We start from the raw sequence: 25,243 nt of genomic DNA on the forward strand, positions 1-25,243 counted from the left end.
TCCCCTGCTGGCCCAGGGTGAGAACTTCAGTACATAACACATCTCATGGTGGTGATCAGCTCAGGCTTCAAGAACATAAGAAGAGCATTAAGGACCTAAGAAAAGCCTGCAGGATCAGGCCAATGGCCCATCTAGTCCAGCATCCACTGTTGTCCAGTGGACAACAAGAAAGCAGGATTTGAACATGAGAGCACTCACCCCTTCTTGTGCAAGCTGCACCTCCAGTTTCCAGTTCCTGGCTTTGGGCAGTATTCTGTCCCAGACAACAGTCCAAGATGGGGTTGGCATCAAGTGAGGCAGGTGTCATGGGGGGTGGGCTTGTGGCAAGTCCTAAGATACCAGATCACATACCGATAGCACCAGTTCCAAACCCAGAAATGTAAGGATTATTGTGCTAATTTTACTGGTCATAATGCTAGCACTTCTTCCCCAGTTTCTAATATTCCTTTTACACTGCAGCACCATGTTGTGTTATGGAACTGAGGCTTTTTTAAAAAAAAAAATCAACATTCCACCACATTGTGCTAAAGTTTAAAAGGGCAGGGAAAGACCTTATTTTGTCAATGCAAAACTCAAGCAATTTCCCCAGTTAATGGGTTACAAATGGATTCCTCCCCCCAAAACAATCAACACCAGAAACAAATGCTAAATCTCCACTAGATTTCCAGAAGTGGCTTTCACATTATGGGGACGACCACCCAAAGTGTAAAAATGAACAAGCAAACAGCACAAAGATGGACTCAGGTGTCATCTGAATGCGGTCAGACTCAGCTCATGTTCCAGCAAGGCAAAATCAAACACAGCAGAGGGCAAGTCTGGACAAACAAGGTGAACATAACACCTAGTCTACATGATGGGCTTGAATACTACTCCTACATACCCTCCAAGTGTCCCCATTTTCCAAGAACAGTACCAGAATTACAGAAGCCATCCCAGTTTCTGATTTGATCCCAGAATGTCCCGGTTGTCCTTTTTGTTTCCCTCCATGTCTTGGAGAACAATTGAAAATGGTGTACATCTGTGGTTGCAAAAACGGGAATCCTGTTTATATGGAGAATAAATCCCTGAACCAAATAAAGGAAGGGTTGATGCTGGCATATAATCTTGAAGGAAAGACTCACTAATCCGCTTTCAATTCTTTAATTCCAATGCTTCTGCAGCCAGCAGTTTCTCTGGAAATGCAAGGCGTATCTATTTCTTTACAGCCGTACCTTAGTTCTTGAACGGAATCAGTTCTGGAAGTCCATTCAACTTCTGAAAACATTTGAAAACCAAGGCGCGGCTTCTGATTGGCTGCAGGAGCTTCCTGCACTCAAGTGGAAGCCACGTCGGATGTTCAGCTTCCGAAAAACATTCGCAGACTAGAACACTCACTTCCGGGTTTGAGGCATTCGGGAGCCAAAACATTCAAGTTGCGAGGCGTTCAGCAACCAAGGTATGACTGCATTGTAAATGGAACCTTACACTCTCTACTCAGAAGTAAGTTCTGCTGTGTTCAAGGGATGCATTATTATTTCTGAGGCTTTCAAATGGTACACCAAGTAACTGCCTGTTTATTCCTCAAAACAGAAGTATTTCTTTCCCCTTTATACCCCTATGCTGTTATCTCCTGAGATTTCCCATCATCCTCCCTCAGTTTTGCCAAGGGAGTCAAAATTCATTGAAAACATGGTACTTGGAGGCAGAATTATGCAGATTGATTTAATGTGCCTAATGTATTCATAACAAAGAATGGTGGTTGCCCTAACCGATGGCTTTAATTGAATCACAACTCCATCCCTTAATAGATGTTTTAATATTTTAAATAGCTATGCCCAAGGGCCTTTATGCAGCTCAACAAACTTATGCTAAGCCATCATTAACTTTAGGCATTTTGCCCAAATTGCTATGATGAGTGGAAACAGTACAGCGCTACGGCACAACTGGAGCAAGAAAATGAAGAACCACCACAGGAGAAAACAAGAGGAGATTGGGGACAATGGTGGCTCAGTATCAAAATACGCTTGTTCTGTTCTTCACTCTAAGTGAGCAGGTATTGTACCAGGGCTGGTGTCAGCAAATTGTGTCCGTGGGCAGTTGCCAGAGTGCCAACAACCTGGTTCACAGCTCTGAGAAATGCTAGGCAGCAGGGTCTAGCTGCCATTTTAACTTCCCACGTTGTCCAGAACCAAACATCATTCTGGGGCCTTGTAGGAGATTAAAATGGTGCCCCCTGCCCATCTTGAACTGCTTGAAGTAGTGCAGCTCCCTGACATGACCGCCAGTTGAGTGTGTCCACAAGTGGAGGAGGAGGCGGAGGCCACTAGAGAGTGTCAGACTAAAATCTGGAAGACCAGGCCTCAAATCCCCATGAAGCTCAACTGGGTGACCTTGGTTCCTTAGTCCTAACCTACCTTGCAGAGTTGTTGCATGGATAATGTTATGTACCGAAGTTCTCACCCTGGGCCAGCAGGGGGATACTGTAGATAGTTATGCAAATAAGGGATTGAAAATGACGTTCAGTGATTGGATAGTTTTAGAAAGTTGTTACAGTAACGTTGTACTGGAGCTCTATATAAGCAGGCTGACTGAACCCTTCAGTTCAGTTCTGTCCTGGCCTGTGAATAAACAAGAGCTGTTTGAAGAATCGCTGTGTCGTCTGATATGTTCACCCACAACTTAACAGATAATATGGAGAGGGTTAGAAAGAGCCATGTACACTACCTTGAGCTCTTTGAAGATGTGTGCTTTATTGAATGAATGAATGAATGAATGAATGAATGAATGAACCAACGAACCAACAAATGAATATTGGCATTGGCAGTCTGAATGGGAGTGTTTTCCTCCAATCCAAATATATTTATTTATTTATTTGGAGGTGGTGAATTATAAATCACCCTTTATTCAAAACAGGATTCCAGGGCGGCATGCAAACAAATTTTAAAATGACAGAAACATTGCAGCACAAACTGATACGAATAAAATTAAGAAGACGAAAACTGTTCAACAATCAAAAATTACTGCTAGTAGTATCAACCCCGGACCATCTGGATAAGGTCTGGAGTGGGGAATACAGGGTTAAAGGCCCCACATTACCCTCCACCAGCTGCTACCCACCCCCCATGCATGCCAGTTACTTACTTTAAAAAAAACCCCAACAACAATAAATATGGAATTGCTAATTGTACGAATGCCATCCTGTATAGTTCTACCTGCACCACAAAACTTCCTGAACTCCTCTATTAGCTGTCTCCGCCCCCCAAATCTCTGCTGGCACCATAGGGTGAAATTATAGCTTCACCTGCAGCGGATTAGTTATTGATCTGCAGTGAGAGGCCAAGGAAAGGCATGGCTAGTATACGTTTTCTTTTCTGCTGTTCGTGGCTTTAAAAAAAAAAAAAAGGATCATTGGTGAAACAAACAACTTCATTCTCACAGGGGAATAATCCTTTCCTGCGAAAGGCCCTTATAGTACGAACAAGACTCATACGCTTTGGAGAAGCCGGATTGAGGAGCAGGAGTTGGCCAGAGGCTCTTTCCATCTCTGGTGGTGCAGGATGACATCTTGTCCAAGCCAACTGCCTCCAGGTAACAATGGCTTGCTTGCTTTTGAGCTATTGGTTCTTCCATGCACACCCTGATTTCTTATCTATCCTTGCAACAGTCCTGTGAGGTAGGAAGGTTGTCTAGCATGAACTTTCTCATTGCTACTCCTACTGCCAAACTAGATGTGATGTCACACTTTTTTAAAAAACGGTCATAACTGGCAGGGGGCTGATCTGGACCAAGAGAAGTCATAGGAGCTTTACGGAAGTTGTTTTAGACTGCTTTTAGTATTGTGTTGTAAGGTTGTGTTTTGCTGATGTAAACTGCCCTTCAGGTTGAAGGGCAGGTAATTAATAACAGTAATCATAAATAATCATAATGTAACTCTTTGCCCTGTCCGTAATACTGATTACAAATGTTGGAGATATTGGGTTCAGTTCCCATACAAAAGGTGAATCTAACTAATTCACCGTTCTCAAAACAATATGTGAATTGAAACGCAGCCATCCGTTGAAATTTGCACTTCTCCAAATTTTGCAATGCATTTCTCAAACCAAATAATGATGACAAAAATGAATATGCTAGCAGAAGGCGCGCAGAGACTTGCCTATATTAGTGAAAATAACATACAAAACTTCATTGTGTTACCCAGGACTTAAAAAAAACCAAAAGCTATGTTAAAAAAAAACAAAAGGTTGTTTTCTGCTGCTCCAGAGAAGCAGACACAGAGCAATGGATCCAAACTACAAGAAAGAAGATTCCACCTAAACATTAGGAAGAACTTCCTGACAGTAAGAGCTGTTCGACAGTGGAATTTGCTGCCAAGGAGTGTGGTGGAGTCTCCTTCTTTGGAGGTCTTTAAGCAGAGGCTTGACAACCATATGTCAGGAGTGCTCTGATGGTGTTTCCTGCTTGGCAGGGGGTTGGACTCGATGGCCCTTGTGGTCTCTTCCAACTCTACGATTCTATGATTCTACTGCAGAAATGCTGAGAAAGGAATTTAAGATTGGGAAAATGAGACCCTTAGAGGGGCAAAATTGACAGATCCTTCCATCCGCTAGTCAGGGATGTTGTATTTGCATGCCCTGTGTGTCTATTTCGTATTCTTTTTAAATGTGTATACTGGTTTTTGTGCATTTAACTGTTTTTTCCCCATTTTTATTGTTCATTCCAATTGGGTAGAAGGCAATTAATAAATTGTTAATCCTCCTCATCATCCTGCATTGCATATCCTATACAATACAAATATAAATAAACATCTAAGACAGATATATAAAAAAAATACATTTGGCTGGAAAAGCTGGCTGGAACAAAAATGTCCTTAGTTATTTCGAGAAATTATAAGTAGTGGCTACAGGAGCTGGACTAGATGACATCTAAGTCAACAGTTCTATGGTTCTGTAACAAATAATGATTCGTTTTCTCTTTTCTTGAAGGACCAAACCACCCATGATCCCAGGCCCACTCACATTGCAACATGCAAATCTTACTCAAGCTCAAAACACTCAGGCCTGCCTGGAGCTGCCCATCACTTTGCAGGGCATTCCAGAATGACAACAAGAGGTTCGCTTCACTTGACCTTTCACACTACGAAGCTATTAACCGGGGTGACAAGGAGGTCCCAGAGTACTTTAATTTTGCAAGCGATGTGCTGGATCAATGGTCCAAAGCTGAAAAGGTAATCTTCTTCCCCACTCAGGGCAGCCATTTCCTGCTTTACTGGGGTGATATGCCAAGACAGTGCTTGAATTTGGGAGGAAGGGGGGGTCCAATAAAGAGAGGTGCCTCATTCCTGGCCTCTGTCAGTTTTTAGCCAAATTGCATCCCCTGTAACCTTCAGAAAAGAGTAGCTAAGTGTCTCAAAAGATAAGGCGACCGGGAGCCCTCAACCCACTTAGCCACTTAGCTAGGCAAAAACAGTCATCTTTCACCAGGTCTTTGGCTTTTACTTACCCATGTTCTCTTTGAGTGAATGCGATGTTTTAATGTAGCTCATGGGTAGGCAAACTAAGGCTTGGGGGGCAGATGTGGCCCAATTGCCTTCTAAATCCGGCCCACGGACGGTCCGGGAATCAGCGTGTTTTTACATGAGTAGAATGTGTCCTTTTATTTATAATGCATCTCTGGGTTATTTGTGGAGCATAGGATTTCATTCATTTATTTCCCCCAAAAAAATATAGTCCGCCCCCCCCCCCAAGGTCTGAGGAACAGTGGACCGACCCCCTGCTGAAAAAGTTTGCTGACCCCTGTTCTAGCTTGTAAAAAACAGCTTTTTGATTTTTCTTTGTTTTATTTTTCTCCAGTTTTAACGTATCTGTTTGCTTGCTTGTTTTTACTGTAAATCACTTAGTTACTTTGGTTAAAAAAAGAGTGATCAATAACAACTTATTCTTGTTATTGTTATTGTTATTGTTATTGTTTTTATTGTTGTTGTTGTTGTTATTACTGCTGCTGCTGCTATTCCTCTGTTCTGAAGGCTGCTTACACAAAGCTTACGTGGTGATTAAATTGTGCCCAGACTTTACTGAGCATTCGTTCCAATTTGTTTTAACAGCCTGCATTTACGTATTGATAAAAGGGCTGGAGACTTAATTTAACTTTTTGCAAAGGGGGGCTACTGTTGTATGATACAACCTTATCCATAAAGTCTCTACCATAAACTGGAGAACACCGTGAAACTGATGCTGTTTTGCAGGATGGAAGCAGGGCATCCAATCCAGCCCTCTGGTGGATAGATGGCAAAGGAAAGGAAGTGAGATGGAGCTTTGAGGAGCTGGGAGTCCTGTCACAGAAAGCGGCCAATGTGCTCTCTGGCCCATGCGGTCTGCAAAGAGGAGACCGAGTGGTTCTCATTCTGCCACGAGTCCCAGAATGGTGGCTGCTGAATGTGGCATGCATTCGATCAGGTAAGCACATCTTGGGTGCTCTGGAAACTCGAGAAACTGCTGTGGGTGCCAGTCACAAAATGGCTGCTGTGGGGTTGCATATTGTATGATATAAATTGGATGCTGCATCTAAAAAGGAGACAAAGACACAAAATGGACCATGCCAAAGAGGTTCTCCACCACTGCTAAGCTGGTCCGGGCCTGCGTTCTGTCTTAGAAGAAAACTGGGTGTATAGTCCATCCGTCCCCACATACACTTTTCTTCTATACGCCCAGGGATGGAAAGAAGAAAAAGTCCCATCGAAAGAAGAATGGATAATGAAGATGATGGGCTATGTGGAGATGGCAAGGCTGACCAGGAAGATCGGGCACCAAGAAGATAACAAATTTAATAGAGAATGGCATAACTTTATAGAATATAATATTAAAGAACATTGAAAAAGTTTAAAAACATTTGCAGGATTTACATAACACTTGTTTTTTAAAATAACAACGGATAAAAATGAAGTATAACAATTTGGATAAATGTAATCATATGCAGTTTTAAAAGGTGAATTTGGGAAGCCAAGGGAGGGGTGGAGGGAAGTCTGGGGGTTCAGGGAACCCCATAAAGGTACTGATATGACCATGGTTTTATGAAAGTGTGTTTGTGTGTGTGTGTGAGTGTGTGTGAGAGCGTGTGTGTGTGTGTAAAACTTTTTCCTTGTTGAAACTTTGAAAATATTTTTTTTTTCTAATAATGGAAGAAAAGTGGAATAATAAGGTAAAAACACAAGTGAATCCATAAAACCTAAACACCATTTTAAATGCGTTGGTCTTCTAGGGATTGTATTCATGCCAGGGACACCTCAGCTGACGGCCAAAGATATCCAGTACAGACTCCAGGTTTCAAAAGCCAAATGCATCATTACCCATGACACCTTGACCCCTGCAGTGGACTCCATTTCATCTTCTTGCCCCTTTCTGAAAACAAAGTTGCTGCTCTCTGATGGCAGGAGGGGGGGCTGGCTGAACTTCAAGGAGCTGCTTGAGTGAGTAACAGCGGCTTTACTTATACGGCAGGAGAAATGTCCTGGTAGGGTTCAGAACCGGCAATGAACCCACATCTCAACATGCACGTTCCTCAGGTTACTGAATGTGGCCCCTTTGTGATACCACTTTAAACAGTCAAGGCTTCCCCCAAAGAATCCTGGGAAATGTAGTTAAGGCTGCTGAGTTGTTAAGAGACCTCTCTTCCCCTCAGAATGCTACTATTCCCAGACTGGTTTAGCAGTCAATTCCTCTTTCCAGGGGATGCTGGGAACTGTAGTTCTCTGAGGGGAATAGGGGTCTTCTAACAATTCTCAGCACCCTTAACACTTTACAGATTTTGGGGGGGAAGGAACAGCTGTTTATAATATTATAGAATCAGAGAATTATAGTGTTGGAATGGACTATGAGGGTCATCTAGTCCAGCCCCCTGCAATCCAGGAATCTTTTGCCCAATGAGAGGCTCAGACCCACGACCCTGAGATCAGAGGCAGATTTAGGGGAGTGCACACAGTTTGGCCACCTTAGGCACTGAGCTGAGAGGGCACCGCAAAAATGACTTCGAACGGAAGGCGAGAGGTGGGGGCGGGCACTGAATTTTGGCATCACACAGGGCACTGTTGAAATTTGAAATGTCGAAGTTCGCCACTGCTGAGATTAAGAGCCCGATGCTCTACTGACTGAGCATAATAGTACTTGAAATGTATGACTGGTGACCACAACTGGGTTTGGAAAACCACCGGCCCTATAAGTTCCCCACAACTCCTCAGAGCTCCTGATGTAGCATCTCTCTTGGGCATTATAGGAAGTTAAAATGGCAGGCAGTTTCCCTGATCTGGCCACTACTTCCAAGAATATTGGTGGTGGTGGGTAGTAAAGTCCAGGCAACCATCAAACCTGCAGCCAGCTCTAGCAAAGGCCCATCTCATCCAACACCTTGTTCTCACAGTAGCCAACCAGATGCCTCATGGGAAGTCCACAAACAAATTTGATTCCAGCTGCCCTCTCTTCACTTGCAATTCCCAAGCAGTGGTATTCAGAAGCATACAGTTGCTCATGAGTGTCTGAGAATGAGCATCGGCACAGGAGGTTCATGTGACAATTGCATGACCGACACAAAGCCACATTAATAGGCTCACACAGTTGGCACTTATGAGGCTGGCCCCTGTTATAGCATCTGTTTGTACCCTCTGCTGTACATTTAAATACAGAAGATTTGGACATTCACTTCCGTGACCTGTCACCCTTTCTTGACTTTCTTGAAGCATGGCCCCTTCTGATCACAGCTGCGTGAAAACCAAGAGTGATGAACCAATGACGATCTACTTCACAAGTGGAACTACTGGGTCTCCAAAAATGGCAGAGCATTCCCAAAGCAGTTTAGCTCTTGGATTGGCATTATCCGGAAGGTATAGTTCTATAATTTGCTTTTTATAAATCTCCAGGAGGCATTAAAGCATTAAGCACACTCTCTCCCTCCCTCTCTCTCTCTCTCTCTCTCTCTCTTTCTCTCTCTCTCTGGAGCAGGGACAGACAAACCATTTTTCAGTTTTCTCACTTTCTCATTTTTCCAGTCTTAAATTCGGTTCTCCATATTTCTGCAGCAATCTGAATTTTTTTAAAAAAAAATCCTTGTGACAATTTCAGTGACAATTTCTCCTAATAAACACAATTTTGTATGCTATTTTGACAAACATACACATTTTGACAAGTACATTTTGAATACTGTTTTCGTGAATATGTGCATATATATATATGTGTGTGTATGTGTGTGTGTGTACGCACTTTACCCAAATGTTATGCATTTTTTTTGGTACACACTTCTGGGTTGGAGAGCTGCCTTGCAAAATTCAGAAAAGTGAGGATTTTACAGGATAGTGGCGTTTTGGTTCGCCTCTTGTTTCCCAAAGTGTGAATTTGGTAAATTCAACTTTTAAATGCAAAGTGAATCAATTTTCTTCCCCATCCCCAAGTTCAAGGGTGGAGAAATTGAACCTGGTGGGCAAAGGAAGTGAGGTTTGCCACCCATCAACTGATCGTTTCCGTATCCCATATCCTCTCTGAAAGTCTCTGGGCAGAGTGAAAGACACAGTTTTTCTTGTACATATTAGTGCAGACTCCCATCTCTCAACCTCTGTCTCTTGCAGGTCTTGGCTGGACATAAGGCCTTCAGACATCATCTGGAACATGTCCGATACAGGCTGGGTGAAGGCAAGCCTGGGGAGTGTTTTTGCCCCATGGCTTCGAGGCGTCACCGTCTTTGTACACAGCATGCCCCAGTTTGAGCCGAGAGAATTCCTGAATGTAAGAATAAAAGTCCTATCTTGGGGGGTGTAAGTTATGTTTCACACTCTCTGCCAACTGGGTAAAGAAAACAACCCAGCCTATGGAAGCCTTGACCACGTGAAGTGATCTGCAGGTCACAGCCAAAGGGCCAGTGTGGCCCTTCAGACCTCTCTGTCTGGCCCTTCGCACTCTCCCCTGACCTACCACTTCTTGACCCTGCTTCATAGTGTTTTTCCTGGTTGGGAATGGATGCTAGCACTTTGATAGTGCATCTTGTTTCACTGGATGGAGGATAAACAGTGGAGTATGCCAGCATGTGGATACCAGCCTGCAGTGCAGTGGTTAAGGGAAAAAATACATTTGTTGCTTTGATCATTTTTGCCCCTAGCCTCACCCAACACTGGCCTATGGCCCTCAGGAGGTTTACTAGAAGCAAATGTGGCCCTCAGGCTGAAAAGGAGTCACTATCCCTGTCTTAGGTTCTGAAACTCTGAGCTATTACCCAGCCTTGCTCCAGCACAACTGAGAAATTGCCCCACTACCTACTATGTTACCATTTGAGATGCACTTATTTATTTGAAAAATTATAAACTACACTTTTTATAAAAATATATATATATCAAGGCCGCTGGCAGCATATACACCACATGATATCTATTAATATCTATAAAACAGTATGCTATAGAGCAGTGTTTCCCAAACGTAGATCTCCAGCAGTTTTTGGACTACAACTCCCATCATCCCTAGGTAGCAGGACCAGTGGTAAGGAATGATGGGAACTGTAGTCCAGATACAGCTGGATACCCAAGTTGGGGAAACCCTGGTGTAGTGGATAGAGTTTCAGACTATGGCCTGGGAGACATACCGTAGGTTCAAATCCCCATGCATTCATGAACCTCACTGGTTCATGGTCCAGTCACTAACTCCTACCCTAACCCATGTTGCAGAATTGTTGCGATGATAAAATGGGTTTGTGGAGCAGAGAAATAATGAACTCTTCCTAGGGCTCTTTGGATAAAGGGAAGGCTCAAAATGTGCTCTTGTTGCCCACGAAGCGAAATATATTTTACATTGTGAATTTGTGCTTTTCTTCCCACTCTTCCCTTCCTACTTTCTCTAGACTCTCTCCCAGTATCCAATAACGACAGTGTGCAGCGCCCCGACAGCCTATCGCATGTTGGTGCAGCATGATCTTACCAGGTACCCTGTGTTATTGTTTTGCATCGGAAATGTAGCTGTTCTTTTGTGATTGGCATCCAGCCTTGGAATGGAAAACACCCCACCTGTATCTGCCCACCACAATGATCCTCCCAACCTGTGCCTCAAAGTGCTGCAATCCTTCATCTAGCGCACTATGCACCAATGTGCTGGTGGGGAAAAACACGGCATCACCAGTGGTGTAGCATGGGTTGCCAGTGCCCGGGGCTGCACGGAGGGGGCGGGTGGGAGAGAAATGGATGGAATATGCATGTGCATTCAACCGCCTGATGGCGTTCGCGTCACCCGGTGATCACAGCCACAGAGATAAGAAAAGAAGAGCTTTTCCATTGTCTAGAGGGCACACTTCCTGGTTCATGTGGAGAATCCATTTTCAATGGAGCCCAGGGACATTTTAAAAAATAATAATAATTAAGGAACGCACTCAAACCTCCTCCTCTTATTTCTGTTAAGCTACAAGTTCAAGAGCCTGAGGCACTGTTTGACAGGAGGGGAGCCGCTCAACCCGGAAGTGATGGTGCAATGGAAAAGGCAGACGGGTCTGGATATCTACGAAGGCTATGGACAGACTGAAGTGGTAAGCCCAATTTAGCGGGTCAGCATTCCACGCGAAAGAAACCAGGGCACAATGTAACATCCTTTGTTGTTGGAGCAAAATTGAAGATGCTTAATGCAGTGGAACCCTAACCAAGTTAATGTACTTAGCCAATGTCATAATAACCATCACCCTTCATAAAGTGTTTAGTTAATTTGTTGCATCTTCCTTCCTAGGAACTCAAAGTAGCGGACAATTGCTGCCAGGATTCTACAAAGGAAGCCATGACCATTTAAAGTGGTATAATTCTGCTTTAAATGCACAGTGCAAACGGGGCCTAGTTTTTGCATAGAGTACGCCCATTGAAATAAATGGGCCTCAATTAGCCATGCCCAATAATTTCAACTGGTTTACCCTGAGGGGAACTTCGTTAGAGACAGCCCATTTAAAAGCAATCATTAAAACAATAATTTCAGAGTTGTCAAGACAGTATCAAATTGACAGCCATCAAATCCCTGAGCAAACAGGAATGTTAATAATGAGGGCATTCCACAAATGGGGAGCCACCGCTGAGAAGGTTCTGTCACAGGTCTGTACAAACCGAGTTATCTGCTTGAAATTTTAAAGTGGAATAAAAATGCAACTTACAAAGATGATCAAGGGTTTGAAAACTTTTGTTTGCTGCAGGGTATTATATCGCAAAATGAGAAAGGGAAGAAAATTAAACCTGGGTCCATGGGTACACCAGCTCCACCTTATGATGTTCAGGTAAGAGGGCAGCTAATTCATCAGGTGGGTCTAGTGAAAATATGGAAACAAGAAGAAGAGTTTCCAGAAAGTAGTAATGATATCTGTGTGTTTAGAGGTGTTTCCTCTCCCCCCCCCTTCTAAACCAGAACTGTACTTGCCTTTTTTTTCTAGATTATAGATGAAAACGGCAATATTTTGCCTCATGGAGAAGAAGGAGACATTGCCATTAGAATAAAATCCAAGAGACCATTTTGTTTCTTTTCCCACTATGTGGTAAGCAGTTCATTTCTATGCAAGACAGTTCCCTCTGTATAGTTTCCGGAAATCAAATCAAAGCGGCCGTTTTGTTTTTCTCGCTACATGTTAAGTGATTTATATACAACACAACGTTTCCCCTTTTAATTTTCGGTATGTCAAATCTAAGTGACCATTTTGTATTTTCTCTTGCTTCACGGTAAATTTAGATGCAAGTTCTTTCCCCTCTCTAGTTCTGTACACCAAATCAAATCGGCCATTTGGTTTTCTCTCTCTTGTTATATGGTAAAGGTAAAGGTAAAGGTACCTCTGCCCGTACGGGCCAGTCTTGACAGACTCTAGGGTTGTGCGCCCATCTCACTCAAAGAGGCCAAGGGCCAGCGCTGTCCGAAGACACTTCCGGGTCACGTGGCCAGCGTGACATCGCTGCTCTGGCGAGCCAGAGCCGCACACGGAAACGCCGTTTACCTTCCCGCTAGTAAGCGGTCCCTATTTATCTACTTGCACCCAAGAGTGCTTTCGAACTGCTAGGTTGGCAGGCGCTGGGACCGAATGACGGGAGCGCACCCCGCCGCGGGGATTCGATCAGCAAGCCCTAGGCGCTGAGGCTTTTACCCACAGCGCCACCCGCGTCCCTAATTCTCTCTTTGTCAATGTAATTGCAATGCGATGGCAACATTTTTACCTCCGTAATCAGGGGTGGGGGAACTCTTGCCCGTGAGCTTAAATAGGCCTGCCAAGCCTACCCATTTGGTCTACAAGGCTGCTTTGCAGCTGGGCCAAAGGGACTTATAAGCTGTGCAAGTGCTTATAATCAGCTGGTTGGCAGAGCTTGAATAGCACAGTACAGAGAGCAAAATGGGTCACCTGATGTCATTGTGGTGTCAATGTTCTTATATTAGGATACTGGATTAGATGTGGCAGTGTCTGGATTGTGCAGGCTCTCCTTACGTTCTTATGATTGCAGCTGTCTGTGGACAAACGCTGGCTCCCTCGGCCTAAAAGCGAGATGAGTGCCGCAACCCCTTAGTCGCCCTTGACTGGACTTAACCGTCCAGGGGTCCTTTACCTTTTTTTGCTGCAAGAGTAGGAATTATTTCCTAGGTAAGAGCAGCAGCCAGAGACTCCTGATTCACATAGACATATCATTGTGTTTATTGTAAGGATAATCCAGAGAAAACTGCTACAGTCTTCCGTGGGGATTTCTACATTACTGGAGACAGAGGGCTAATGGATGAAGATGGATATTTGTGGTTTGTTGGGCGATCCGATGATGTTATCATCTCTTCTGGGTTTGTACATTGCAGAATGTGTTATTACAGAGGGGAGCAAGTATTTGTTAATATTTCTAGGCCACTTTCCCACTGGTTAGCCTTCAAAACAGCTAACAGATTTTTAAAGCAAAATTACAATAGGTACAAATGCACAAAATACACAGGAAAATGAGAAAGCAAGTACGTACAGTGGTATCTCAGGTTAAGAACTTAATTCTTTCTGGTGGTCCGTTCTTAACCTGAAACTGTTCTTATCCTAAGGTACCACTTTAGCTAATGGGGCCTCCTGCTGCTGCCGCGCAATTTCTGTTCTCATCCTGAAGCAAAGTTCTTAACCCGAGGTACTATTTCTGGGTTAGCGGAGTCTGTAACCTGAAGCGTATGTAACCCAAGGTACCACTGTACAAGGGGAAATGACTAATTACAGTGGTACCTCTGGTTGCAAACAGCATGAAAAGAGCGCAACCCGCAGCTGTGCACCTGCACATATCCAGGTTGCGATTCACTGCTTCTGCGCATGTGCATGACATCATTTTGCGCTTCTGCGCATTCGTGAGCAGCGAAACCCGGAAGCAACCCTTTCTGGTACTTCCGGGTCACCGCAGGACGTAACCTGAAAGAATATAACATGAAGCGGACGTAACATGAGGTATGACTGTATAAAGAAACAGAACACTAACCAGGAAGCAGATAGATGACTCAAGGCCCAAGGCCTGATGAAATAAAAATTTTGCTAGTACACCATACCCTCCAACATGTCCAGGCCCAAAACTGGGGTGCACATCTTCTGGGTGAGTTACTTGATCTGCACAAGATTGCGGCACCAAATAAAGCGCTTTTGGGAGGCGAGATTGCGGCATGTGATCACACAAGATTGCTGCGCCCAAAATGGCTGCCATGCTTATACATGAAAAAAATGGTGGCTATTCCCTGTCACCAGTATGGCAACCACATTCTGGATTAGCCGTAGTTTCCAAGTCACCTTCAGAATCAACTGGCCTTTTCGTTGTTGTTGCTTCCAGGTATCGTATTGGGCCTTTTGAGGTGGAAAGTGCTCTGATTGAGCACCCAGCAGTGGTCGAATCAGCTGTGGTGAGCAGTCCAGATCCTGTCAGAGGCGAGGTAATGAAATGCTAAATAAGAAACTCAAATCCTATTTAATGTACGGCCTGGGAATTATGGTTGTCTACAAGGCAGAGGCTGACAGAGGATTTGCAGACTACAAATGTTCCCATCTTTGCATGGTGTCATCTTTACAGGGTTACCAACTTTTTTGGATCAGTGGGAATATTGGGCATTTTGGGAAAGTATAGGAATCGGGGCGTTGGGGAAACAGCAGCTGCTTCAGAGGGTAGGGCCTGAACCACTGGATTCAAATTACAAGGAAGGAGATTCCAACTAACATTAGGAAGAAGGTTCTGATGGTAAGAGCTGTTCAACAGTGGAATAGACTCCCTCGGAAGGTGGTGGACTCGCCTTCATTTTTAAACAGAGATTGGATAGCCATGTGCCTGTTGGGATACTGCCAGGGAGACAAAGTCCATCATGACTCCACGTCGTCTCCGAACGTCCATCGATCTCCCGTAGACACGCAGTATCAGCAATTAGCGACACGAGCTCCAGAAATAGCTTGCCACATTCCAGAGCCGATGCACGCTCTATCAGCAGATAATGCACAGCGAAAGATGCACTCAGGAGAGCATATTTACAACTTTATTCAGCGTTGGTCAGAACAAAGAGAAAACATGACTGCCTGCTTCGGTGTCTCCGGCACAGAGAGAGACGAAAGCAAAGACACAACAGAAACATCCTGTGAAACAGGAAATACGCAGGCTGTGACACAAACATCCTGCTCCCTTTTAAGGTGGAACGGAAATATCCTAACAGTGCCAGAGATTCCTTAGCTGTGATTCCTGCATTGCAGGGAGTTGGTCAAGTTGACCATTGGTGTCTCTTCCAACCCTACGCAGTTCTATGATTCTACACAGGAACAAAGGAAGCCCTGAGAAAGAGGGGAAGATGCTAAGTCGAAGTGCCTGCAGGAGAGTGACTTGGGCTGTGTTCACGCTCCTTTTTAATTTGCACTCACTGCATTTACAGTGCTGGGTTCTTTATGTGTTCATATGTGTCAGGGGTTCAGGAGCAGAGTCACAGGAGAGGGAGGAAACGGAGAGCGAGGGGGAGGAGTCTGAAGGAAATGTCAGCGACGACAGTAGTCCGAGGTCTCTGAGTCTCTCCAGTGACTCGGAGGATTCACAGAAAGGGGCCCCCATGGTCAGGGCAAGGGGAGTGCCCAGGGGGACACCTCGGGAAGAAGGGGCCAGAGGAGACTCAGAGAGTAGCAGTTGGAAATCAGGGCCCGCGTCCCCCCCAGAGGGCAGTAGGGGGGAGGAGTCCCAGGCATCGGGATCAGGTGGAGCGCTGCCAGCGGGAGAACATGAGGCAGGATTGACCACACCTCCGTCGGGGAGTGAGGAAACGGTCATCAGGAAAGTTAAACGCGCGCGCGCGCCAAGTTCAAATGTACAGGAGGGAGGCACAGTGGGCAGCCCGGGAAGAGAGCCAGGTCCTAAAGCCCGCAGAAGAGAGCGGGAGGAGTCAGGGGGGTCGTCATCGTCAGCCTCAGAGGAATCCAGGGAGACAGGGGCCCCGGAGGGCAACAGGACCCAGAGGAGAAAGAAGAGGTGGAGTAAAGCTAGAGTCTTAAACTGGTGTACAGGGGGCGGGGACTCAGAGGGAGCTTCGCCGGTCTAAAGTTTAGACGTAGGGATGGAGCGCTGCGGCGTGGAAATGGAAACTGTACTTCAATAAAGACTTTTGTACATAAATACCAGCCAGCGTTGGTCCTCTGTGAGCTGGGACCAGGAGCCAGCCCTGACAGTAAGCTCCCTCCCCTGAGAAGATTTTCCACCAAGAACCTCGCAACGTGAGTCGACGTAGCGAGGGGAGAGAAGTGGTGCTTTGCGAGCTCACAAGAATCAGACAAGATGACTACAGAACAGGAATGGACAGACCTGCGAAATGCTGTGGTTCAACTCAACGCAGAGGTGCGTGCCTCCAGAAAAAGGGAAGAAGAAATGGATACAGTCTGCAAGGATCTCCAAGCCAGGTTGGACATGCTTACTAGACAAGGGCAAACGGGAGCCAGACCAGAGGGCATAGGGCTGGGGAAAAGGGGGGGCAGCCTGGTATCGCATTTCGACGGGAGTTTACCACAGTACCCTAATTTCCGAGCAGACTTGCTCTTTGCGCTGAATCTGCTGGAAAAGGACTTTAGAGATGAAAGAGAAAAAGTGGGGTTTATCCTATCCCATTTGCATGGGGAAGCCAAAGCGTGGCTGAGAAATTTATGGAGAGATAATGATCCGGCGCTCCAAGACGCGGATGCGTTCATTAAAGCGATGGATGCATGTTTTTTATCAAAGATAGACGTCGATATTGCCAGAAGAGACATACATGGTCTCAAACAAGGCAAAGCCAGTGTAAGGCAGTATCATGCCCGCTTTTTTGCATTAGTCCACGCGCTGGGGTGGGAGAAGAATTCTGCTCCAGTCAGAGACCTTTTCTGGGAAGGATTGAATGCAAATGTGAAAGATGAGATTGCAAGAGGAGAGAGACCTAAGACCACTCAGCAAGTGGTTCAGAGGGCGCTGGAAATCGGCGTGCGTTTGGAAGAACGTCCATGGAACAGAGATGAAGGGCGTTGGGGACGCACACCAGCGAAAGCACCTCCCCTTTTTCCCAGAGATGCAGCGCGTGCGCAATCCACACCCCCCCAAGGAGGGGGGGAAGAACCGATGGAGCTCGGAGGTGCCAGGGCTCAGTCAGCTACCAGAGCCCTAACGCCGGGAGCAGTCAAAACGAAGCCTCCTAGAGGGAACAGGAAGTGCTACATCTGCGACAGTGCTCAACACATGGCGAAAGAGTGTCCCCAGAGGCTCCACAAGCACACTGCAGCCTCGGCAACAGTCAAAGAAGCAACTCGACTGGGAACACAGCAACAGTTAAACGACAGAGTCTGGCTGGAGGAAGAGGCACTGGGGTCCAGTCAGACAAGTCCATGAAGCAATCCCCAGCACTTTTGCAGCCCACAGACCCCCTCCCACCCAAACCAGTGGTGCAGCTTACAGCGTCTCTCCAACTGCCCAGCGGAAGCACTCTGGAAGTGCCGATCACCATTGACTCCGGCAGCAACGCCGACTTTATAGGACTGGATTTTATTCAGCAGCACAATATACCACTGCTACCAGCCACGCTGCCCCTGAAGGTTGTCACGGTGGATGGCAGAGACTTGTTAGGGGGGCAGGTGGTGCAACAAACGCAGCCAATGGTGATGCGGATTGGAAATCACCAAGAGGTCATCAGTTTCAACGTCACCAAACTGTCGGACACGCCGGTGGTCTTGGGCATGAGTTGGCTGCACAGGCACAGTCCAGCATTGGCGTGGTACCAACGCCAACTGACCTTCGGTTCCTCCTATTGCGCGGAACATTGCATTCTTCCTAGCCCGGAAGAAGGAGGGGAAGACACGCAGCTACAATTAAGCACGCTGCAAGCAGTGCCACACAAGTACGCAGCGTTTTTGGAGGTTTTCTGCGAGAAGGAAGCAGACAAGCTGCCTCCCCACAGGCCCTATGACTGCCAGATTGACCTCCTGCCAGGGGCGACGCTGCCAGCCGGGAAACTGTATTCCATGTCTGAAGACGAGCTACAGGAGCTCAAGGAGTTCATAGACCTCAACTTAAAGCGCGGTTTCATCCGGGAGTCGAAAGCAGCGGGGGGCAGTCCTGTATTCTTTGTGAAGAAAAAGGACACGCCCCAAAAGAGGCTTGTAGTTGATTTCAGGCTCTTAAATTCGAAGACCAAGCCCACAGCCTTTCCAATGCCCAAAATAGATGACCTGCTTGCTACGGTGAGGAAAGGACGCGTTTTTACAAAGTTGGATCTGCGAGGGGCGTACAACCTGATTCGCATACGGGAGGGGGACGAGTGGAAGACTGCCATGTTCACGCCCCTGGGCACATATGAATACAGAGTTATGCCTTTCGGTTTACAAAATGGCGCCCACTGTTTTCAAGCCTTCATGCATCACGTCCTGACGGGTCTCCTCTACAAGAAATGCGTCTGCTTCTTGGACGACATCCTGATATTCTCAGAATCTGAGGAGACCCACGAGGGGGACGTCAAGGAGGTTCTGCAGCGACTGCAGGAGCATCGGCTATACGCCAAGCTGGAGAAGTGCCAGTTCGACAGGAAGGAGGTGGATTTCCTGGGCTACAAGCTGTCGGACAAGGGGCTCGCCATGGACAGCGCCAAGGTTCGCGCAGTGTTGGATTGGAAGAGCCCGCGCAATCGGAAGGAGGTCCAGCGGTTTGTGGGGTTTGCCAACTTTTACCGCAAGTTCATCAAGGGGTTCGCGATGCAGACAGCGGCCATTACCGACACGCTCAGCTCCAAGAAGAAGAAGTTCATCTGGACGGAGCAAGCGGAGCAGTCCTTCCAGAACCTTAAGCGTCTCTTCTCGTCCGAGCAGCAACTACTGCATGTGAATCCCAGCAAACCGCTGAGAGTTGAGACGGACGCCTCAGACAGAGCCGTGGGCGCCGTACTGTTGCAGGAGGACCCGCATGGGGACTGGAGACCGTGTGCCTTCTACTCTAGGAAGCTCAGCAAGTCAGAGCAGAACTACACCATCTGGGACAGGGAGTTGCTGGCCATTCATGCAGCATTCAAGGCGTGGCGGCACTTCCTCATCGGGGCCAAACACACAGTGCAGGTTCGCACAGATCATAAGAACCTGGAGTACTGGCGCACGGCAAGGTTCCTGAACCAGCGGCACATCAGATGGGCGGAGTTCTTTGCGGATTTCGACTTCAGGATAGAATACATCCCAGGCGACAACAACATCATGGCAGATGCACTGTCCAGAAAGCCGCAATACCTCGAAGAAGCGGCGCCAGCAGCGGCCAAGCACATTTTCGCCCAGAAAGCGTGGGCGTGCGCTTCCGCAACCGTGGACCTGGAGGCGGTCCGTCGAGCACTGCAGGAGGACTCCTTCGCACTAGCCAAGATGGAGGACGTGCGCAAGGGCACGGCGAAAGACGACGAGTTCCAAATACGGGACGGATTGCTAATCCGCAGAGGAGCACTCTATGTACCGGGAGACGAACTCCGTGCGAAAGTACTGCAGCAGTTGCACGACGCGCCAACCGCCGGGCACTTCGGCAAGGAGAAGACGGCAGAACTCGTTGCCAGAGATTTCTGGTGGCCCAAGATGAGGGGGGAAGTCGCGGAGTACGTCTCGAGGTGCGACACCTGCAAAAGGGCCAAGTCAGTGCACAAACCTCCGGCAGGACTGCTCGAACCACTACAGACCCCGAGCGAACCGTGGGAGAGGGTGGCCCTGGACTTTGTCACGGATTTACCCAGCTCAAGGGGCAAAACGGCGGTGCTAGTGGTGGTGGACATGTTCACTAAAATGGCCCACTTCATTCCGTGCGCGAAGGTGGCCACGGCAGAACAGACCGCCAAACTGTTCATAGACCACGTCTTCAGGGTGCACGGACTGCCACGGTCTATCTTGTCCGACAGGGGGCGCCAGTTCATTTCGAGCTTCTGGCAGAAGCTGATGGGTTTCCTGAACGTCAAGATCAACCTAGCGTCGGCGAGACACCCGCAGACCAACGGGCAAGCGGAGCGCGTCAACGCCATCATGCAGCAGTACCTGAGATGCTATGCAAATCAACAGCCGACGACATGGGTGGACTACCTGCCGCTCGCTGAGTTCGCTTACAACAACACGAAGCACGTGTCCACAGGGGTGACGCCGTTCTTCGCCAACAACGGGAGGCATCCCAGAACCTTCCCGGGATTAGAGAGACTGGGGGAGGGGGAGCCACAGGCAGCGGAAGTCTTGGCGGCGGAATTGCAGGAAGTTCACGAGCAGCTTAGGAGGCAGTTAGAGCTTGCAAAGCACGCATACAAACTGCAAGCTGACAAGCACAGGAGGGTTGGGGAAGACATACAGGTGGGAGACTGGGTGTGGTTAGCGGCCCACGCAGTGCCGACCAGGTCCTTAGCTAAGAAGAAACTCGGACATAAACAGCTAGGACCTTACCTAGTTGAGGCACAGATCAATCCGGTGGCCTTCCGGTTGACACTTCCGGAGGGATCCAGAATGCACCCAGTATTCCATAGGTCGGTGCTCACGCCCTACAAAGCACCTCACCGATTTCAGGCGCAGAGCACAGCACCAGACCAGTATAGGGAGATCCCCCCAAGGAGGGAGTCGTCAAGAAGGGAACCCATCAACCAGGTCACAGAGATTTTGGACTCGAGATGGGGGGAAGAGGGAGTAGAATATTTTCTCGCAAGGGAAGGTACCCCGGCCAGCGCCAACAGTTGGGTGCCGGACTATGCCCTGGACGAGCCTCTCCTCAAAGAGGAGTTTCATGCCTTGTTCCCACACAGGCCCATGCCAGCCGAGTATTTCGACGACTGGCTTTTCACACCCACGCTTTCTACCAGCACGTTCCAGGGATTCACCTCGGACGAAGAACCAGCATTAGAAACACGTTCACCAGAGGGCTCGCCCTCGGGGTTTGCCTCAGACCGCTCATTTTGGTGGGACAATCGAGGAGCGGAGAGGTGGCTGAGGGGCCCTTGGCAGGCAACGGACCCAGAGGGGAACGAGGGTGAGAGGGACATGGACGTGATGGGGGAGGACGTTGGGTTCGAGCATGGCGGCACGGAGATGGAAGCAGAGGAGAACGAGGTCGGCGAAGACACGGAGGACGAGCCGGATTTATCTAACTGGATGCACGCCACGGGGGACGAACTGTATCCACCATTCACCCCCACAACGACGGAGCGCCCAGCACCCCCGCCGGAGGAAGGGGAGGGGGGAAGGGGGGGCTTCGAGGGGGGGATGGATGTCAGGGGTTCAGGAGCAGAGTCACAGGAGAGGGAGGAAACGGAGAGCGAGGGGGAGGAGTCTGAAGGAAATGTCAGCGACGACAGTAGTCCGAGGTCTCTGAGTCTCTCCAGTGACTCGGAGGATTCACAGAAAGGGGCCCCCATGGTCAGGGCAAGGGGAGTGCCCAGGGGGACACCTCGGGAAGAAGGGGCCAGAGGAGACTCAGAGAGTAGCAGTTGGAAATCAGGGCCCGCGTCCCCCCCAGAGGGCAGTAGGGGGGAGGAGTCCCAGGCATCGGGATCAGGTGGAGCGCTGCCAGCGGGAGAACATGAGGCAGGATTGACCACACCTCCGTCGGGGAGTGAGGAAACGGTCATCAGGAAAGTTAAACGCGCGCGCGCGCCAAGTTCAAATGTACAGGAGGGAGGCACAGTGGGCAGCCCGGGAAGAGAGCCAGGTCCTAAAGCCCGCAGAAGAGAGCGGGAGGAGTCAGGGGGGTCGTCATCGTCAGCCTCAGAGGAATCCAGGGAGACAGGGGCCCCGGAGGGCAACAGGACCCAGAGGAGAAAGAAGAGGTGGAGTAAAGCTAGAGTCTTAAACTGGTGTACAGGGGGCGGGGACTCAGAGGGAGCTTCGCCGGTCTAAAGTTTAGACGTAGGGATGGAGCGCTGCGGCGTGGAAATGGAAACTGTACTTCAATAAAGACTTTTGTACATAAATACCAGCCAGCGTTGGTCCTCTGTGAGCTGGGACCAGGAGCCAGCCCTGACAATATGACATTATCCAAAAGGCTTATGTATCCTGTTTGATGTGTTGTTTCTCAAACCAGCTTCTCCCTAGTTGGGGTTCTTGAGTTGCTCCTAATTTGTCTCTAGCTGAGATTTAGACGCATTTTCATAGGGTAAAGATGCCCAACCCACCTGTGTGTACACAAATAGAAATGAATTACATTAATGAAGCCCTGATGATGTAAACAGCTGATGGCAGGGGGAGCTGTGAAATGCACCAGGATGGGGACAGCTTAACTATGCTCTAAGGCAGCAATGGAAAAACATCTAAACATGGAAAGCATTCAGTTCCCACCAAGACCCTTAGCTATTTTCAAGTTGTTGTTGTTGTTGGTTGACCACAAACTTGACATGAGCCAACAGTGTGACGCGGCAACTAAAAAAGCCAATGCAATTCTGGGCTGCATCAATAGGAGTATAGCATCTACATCAATGGAAGTAATAGTGCCACTGTATTCTGCTCTGGTCAGACCTCACCTGGAGTACTGTGTCCTGTTCTGGGCACCACAGTTCAAGAAGGACACTGACAAACTGGAACGTGTCCAGAGGAGGGCAACCAAAATGGTCAAAGGCCTGGAAACGATGCCTTATGAGGAACGGCTAAGGGAGCTGGGCATGTTTAGCCTGGAGAAGAGGAGGTTAAGGGGTGATATGATAGCCATGTTCAAATATATAAAAGGATGTCACATAGAGGAGGGAGAAAGGTTGTTTTCTGCTGCTCCAGAGAAGCGGACACGGAGCAGTGGATCCAAACTACAAGAAAGAAGATTCCACCTAAACATTACGAAGAACTTCCTGACAGTAAGAGCTGTTCGACAGTGGAATTTGCTGCCAAGGAGTGTGGTGGAGTCTCCTTCTTTGGAGGTCTTTAAGCAGAGGCTTGACAACCATATGTCAGGAGTGCTCTGATGGTGTTTCCTGTTTGGCAGGGGGTTGGACTCGATGGCCCTTGTGGTCTCTTCCAACTCTATGATTCTATTCTATGATTTTGCAGGGGGCATGGCGAAGGAACAACCCATGCTCTGGTATAGAAACAGCAAAATTTGTTCCTGAATTAAATTCCTCTCCATGTGGTCCTAAAGTCCTCCTGAACATTAAAAAAAAACCACTCCCCTTTCTTTCTTTATTGCGTTCGATCAACTAAACGTTGCAACATGTACTGATTGTTTTTTATCCTCCTTAGGTGGTGAAAGCTTTTGTGGTCTTATCTCCTTCCTTTGCATCACACAACCCTGAGAAGTTAACCCTTGAGCTGCAAGAACATGTCAAAAAGGTGACTGCTCCGTACAAATATCCTAGAAAGGTGAGTTGTGTTAAAAACTGATCCCAAATAATATCCATGTATGGACAGGCTTATCAGTCGTGAAGCCTGTGTGGTCAGGAGCAGGATGTCTGTGAATACTAGTTCCTTAGGAGGGAGCGACTGTGTTTTTGCCTTACCAAGGACTTCCTGAAGGCATCTGATTGGCCACCAGGAAAAGGAGGGTGCTGGGCTGAATTGACCTTTGGTCTGATCTATAGCAGGGCTGCTGTTCCCATTTCATCTTCACCCCCTCAGTGGCCAAATAGCATACTCTGAATTTGCCAGACTTTAACGTTTATAGGCATTTGCAATTTAATTCTGGTGCTTCTTTTTTTTTCTCCTTCTTCCATCAGATGGAATTTGTCCAAGAGCTGCCAAAAACCATCACAGGCAAAATTCGAAGAAATGTATTGAGGAAAAAGGAGTGGGGACCCATTTAGTTCTGTGCTGAGGTTAAGGCAAGCATTAGGCTGGCATTTAAAATGTGTAGAACCAAGTGTGTGCTAAACTGTGTTAGTTTTAAGAGTATTTAGGTCACGATGTGGGCAGATGTTAAAAGTGATCACCTGATTCCAAACTATTTAATGGTACCTACCCCATGCAAGGTTCAGATTAAAAAGGACAAGCAGGGGCTGCAACAAAATGTTGTAGCCAATGGATGCTCAGCTCTTATCAGGAATACCCCAGTTTAGGGTTCCAGGATATGATCAGCTGTAAGAGTGGGGTGAGCGTAAGCAATTCCCCCAGTGTTGCTTTGTTAAAAAAGAAAACAGATTTTTCTTTTGTACTTTTTCTGCAACCTTTGAAGTTCCACTATTTGTGACAGTCACACACACCCTTTTGTTTCCCAGTGGTCCCCGTTTTGGCTACTTTCCTGTTGGCACTTGCCACCTGTGTTTACTATTTAGAGGGAGTGGTTTGTTAGAAGGCTTCTCTGGGCTAATTTGTCATGAAAGAATATGGGTGGTGCATACAAGCCTAGACCTGAGCCTGTCATTTAAAAGATGCCTTATAGCACAGATAGGGAGCCTGTGGTCTTCTGGATGCTGTTTGGATTCTGGCTGCCATCAACCCCAGTCAGAATGGCCAGTGATCAGCTGACAATGGGTATTGTTGTTTAACATCTGGAAGGCAACAGGTTCCCTGCCCTGCCTTTGAACTGACATAGGAAGCTGCCTTACACCGAGTAAGACCTTCTCACTTAGAATTAGACGCAGACTAGCAGAAGTTTTTTAGGATGTTGGACAGGGGCCTTTTGCAGCCCTTCCCTGATGTAAGGGCTTGAACTTGGGACCTTCTGCATGCAACACATGCTATAAGCTGTACCACTGAACTGCAGGGGTTGGGCTAGATGACCCTTTGGATCCCTCTCAACTCTACAATTCTATGATTCTGTGAGGCAATACTGAGCTAGATGGACTCCTGGCCTTATCCTACTTCATGTATTCCTTCTATATAAGACAGCAACATTACGTTGAAA

General features: G+C 47.4%; 1 protein-coding gene across 1 annotated transcript; it reads left to right on the forward strand.

The window, feature by feature from the left end:
- Positions 1 to 3,456: 3,456 nt before the first annotated feature.
- Positions 3,457 to 25,231, forward strand: LOC310664400 (acyl-coenzyme A synthetase ACSM4, mitochondrial-like). Its single transcript, XM_083413558.1, has 14 exons — positions 3,457 to 3,567; positions 4,962 to 5,203; positions 6,221 to 6,431; positions 7,234 to 7,441; positions 8,705 to 8,848; positions 9,587 to 9,743; positions 10,846 to 10,925; positions 11,397 to 11,520; positions 12,166 to 12,246; positions 12,400 to 12,501; positions 13,648 to 13,775; positions 14,780 to 14,879; positions 23,644 to 23,763; positions 24,117 to 25,231. Exons 2-14 carry the CDS (start codon positions 5,003 to 5,005, stop codon positions 24,201 to 24,203), a joined length of 1,743 nt encoding a protein of 580 aa, XP_083269684.1. The 5' UTR covers positions 3,457 to 3,567; positions 4,962 to 5,002; the 3' UTR covers positions 24,204 to 25,231.
- The last annotated feature ends 12 nt before the right edge of the window (positions 25,232 to 25,243 follow it).

The sequence above is a fragment of the Podarcis tiliguerta genome (genome assembly GCF_965153285.1).
Source record: "Podarcis tiliguerta genome assembly, chromosome: 14".
In the NCBI taxonomy this organism is placed as follows: Eukaryota; Metazoa; Chordata; class Lepidosauria; order Squamata; family Lacertidae; genus Podarcis; species Podarcis tiliguerta.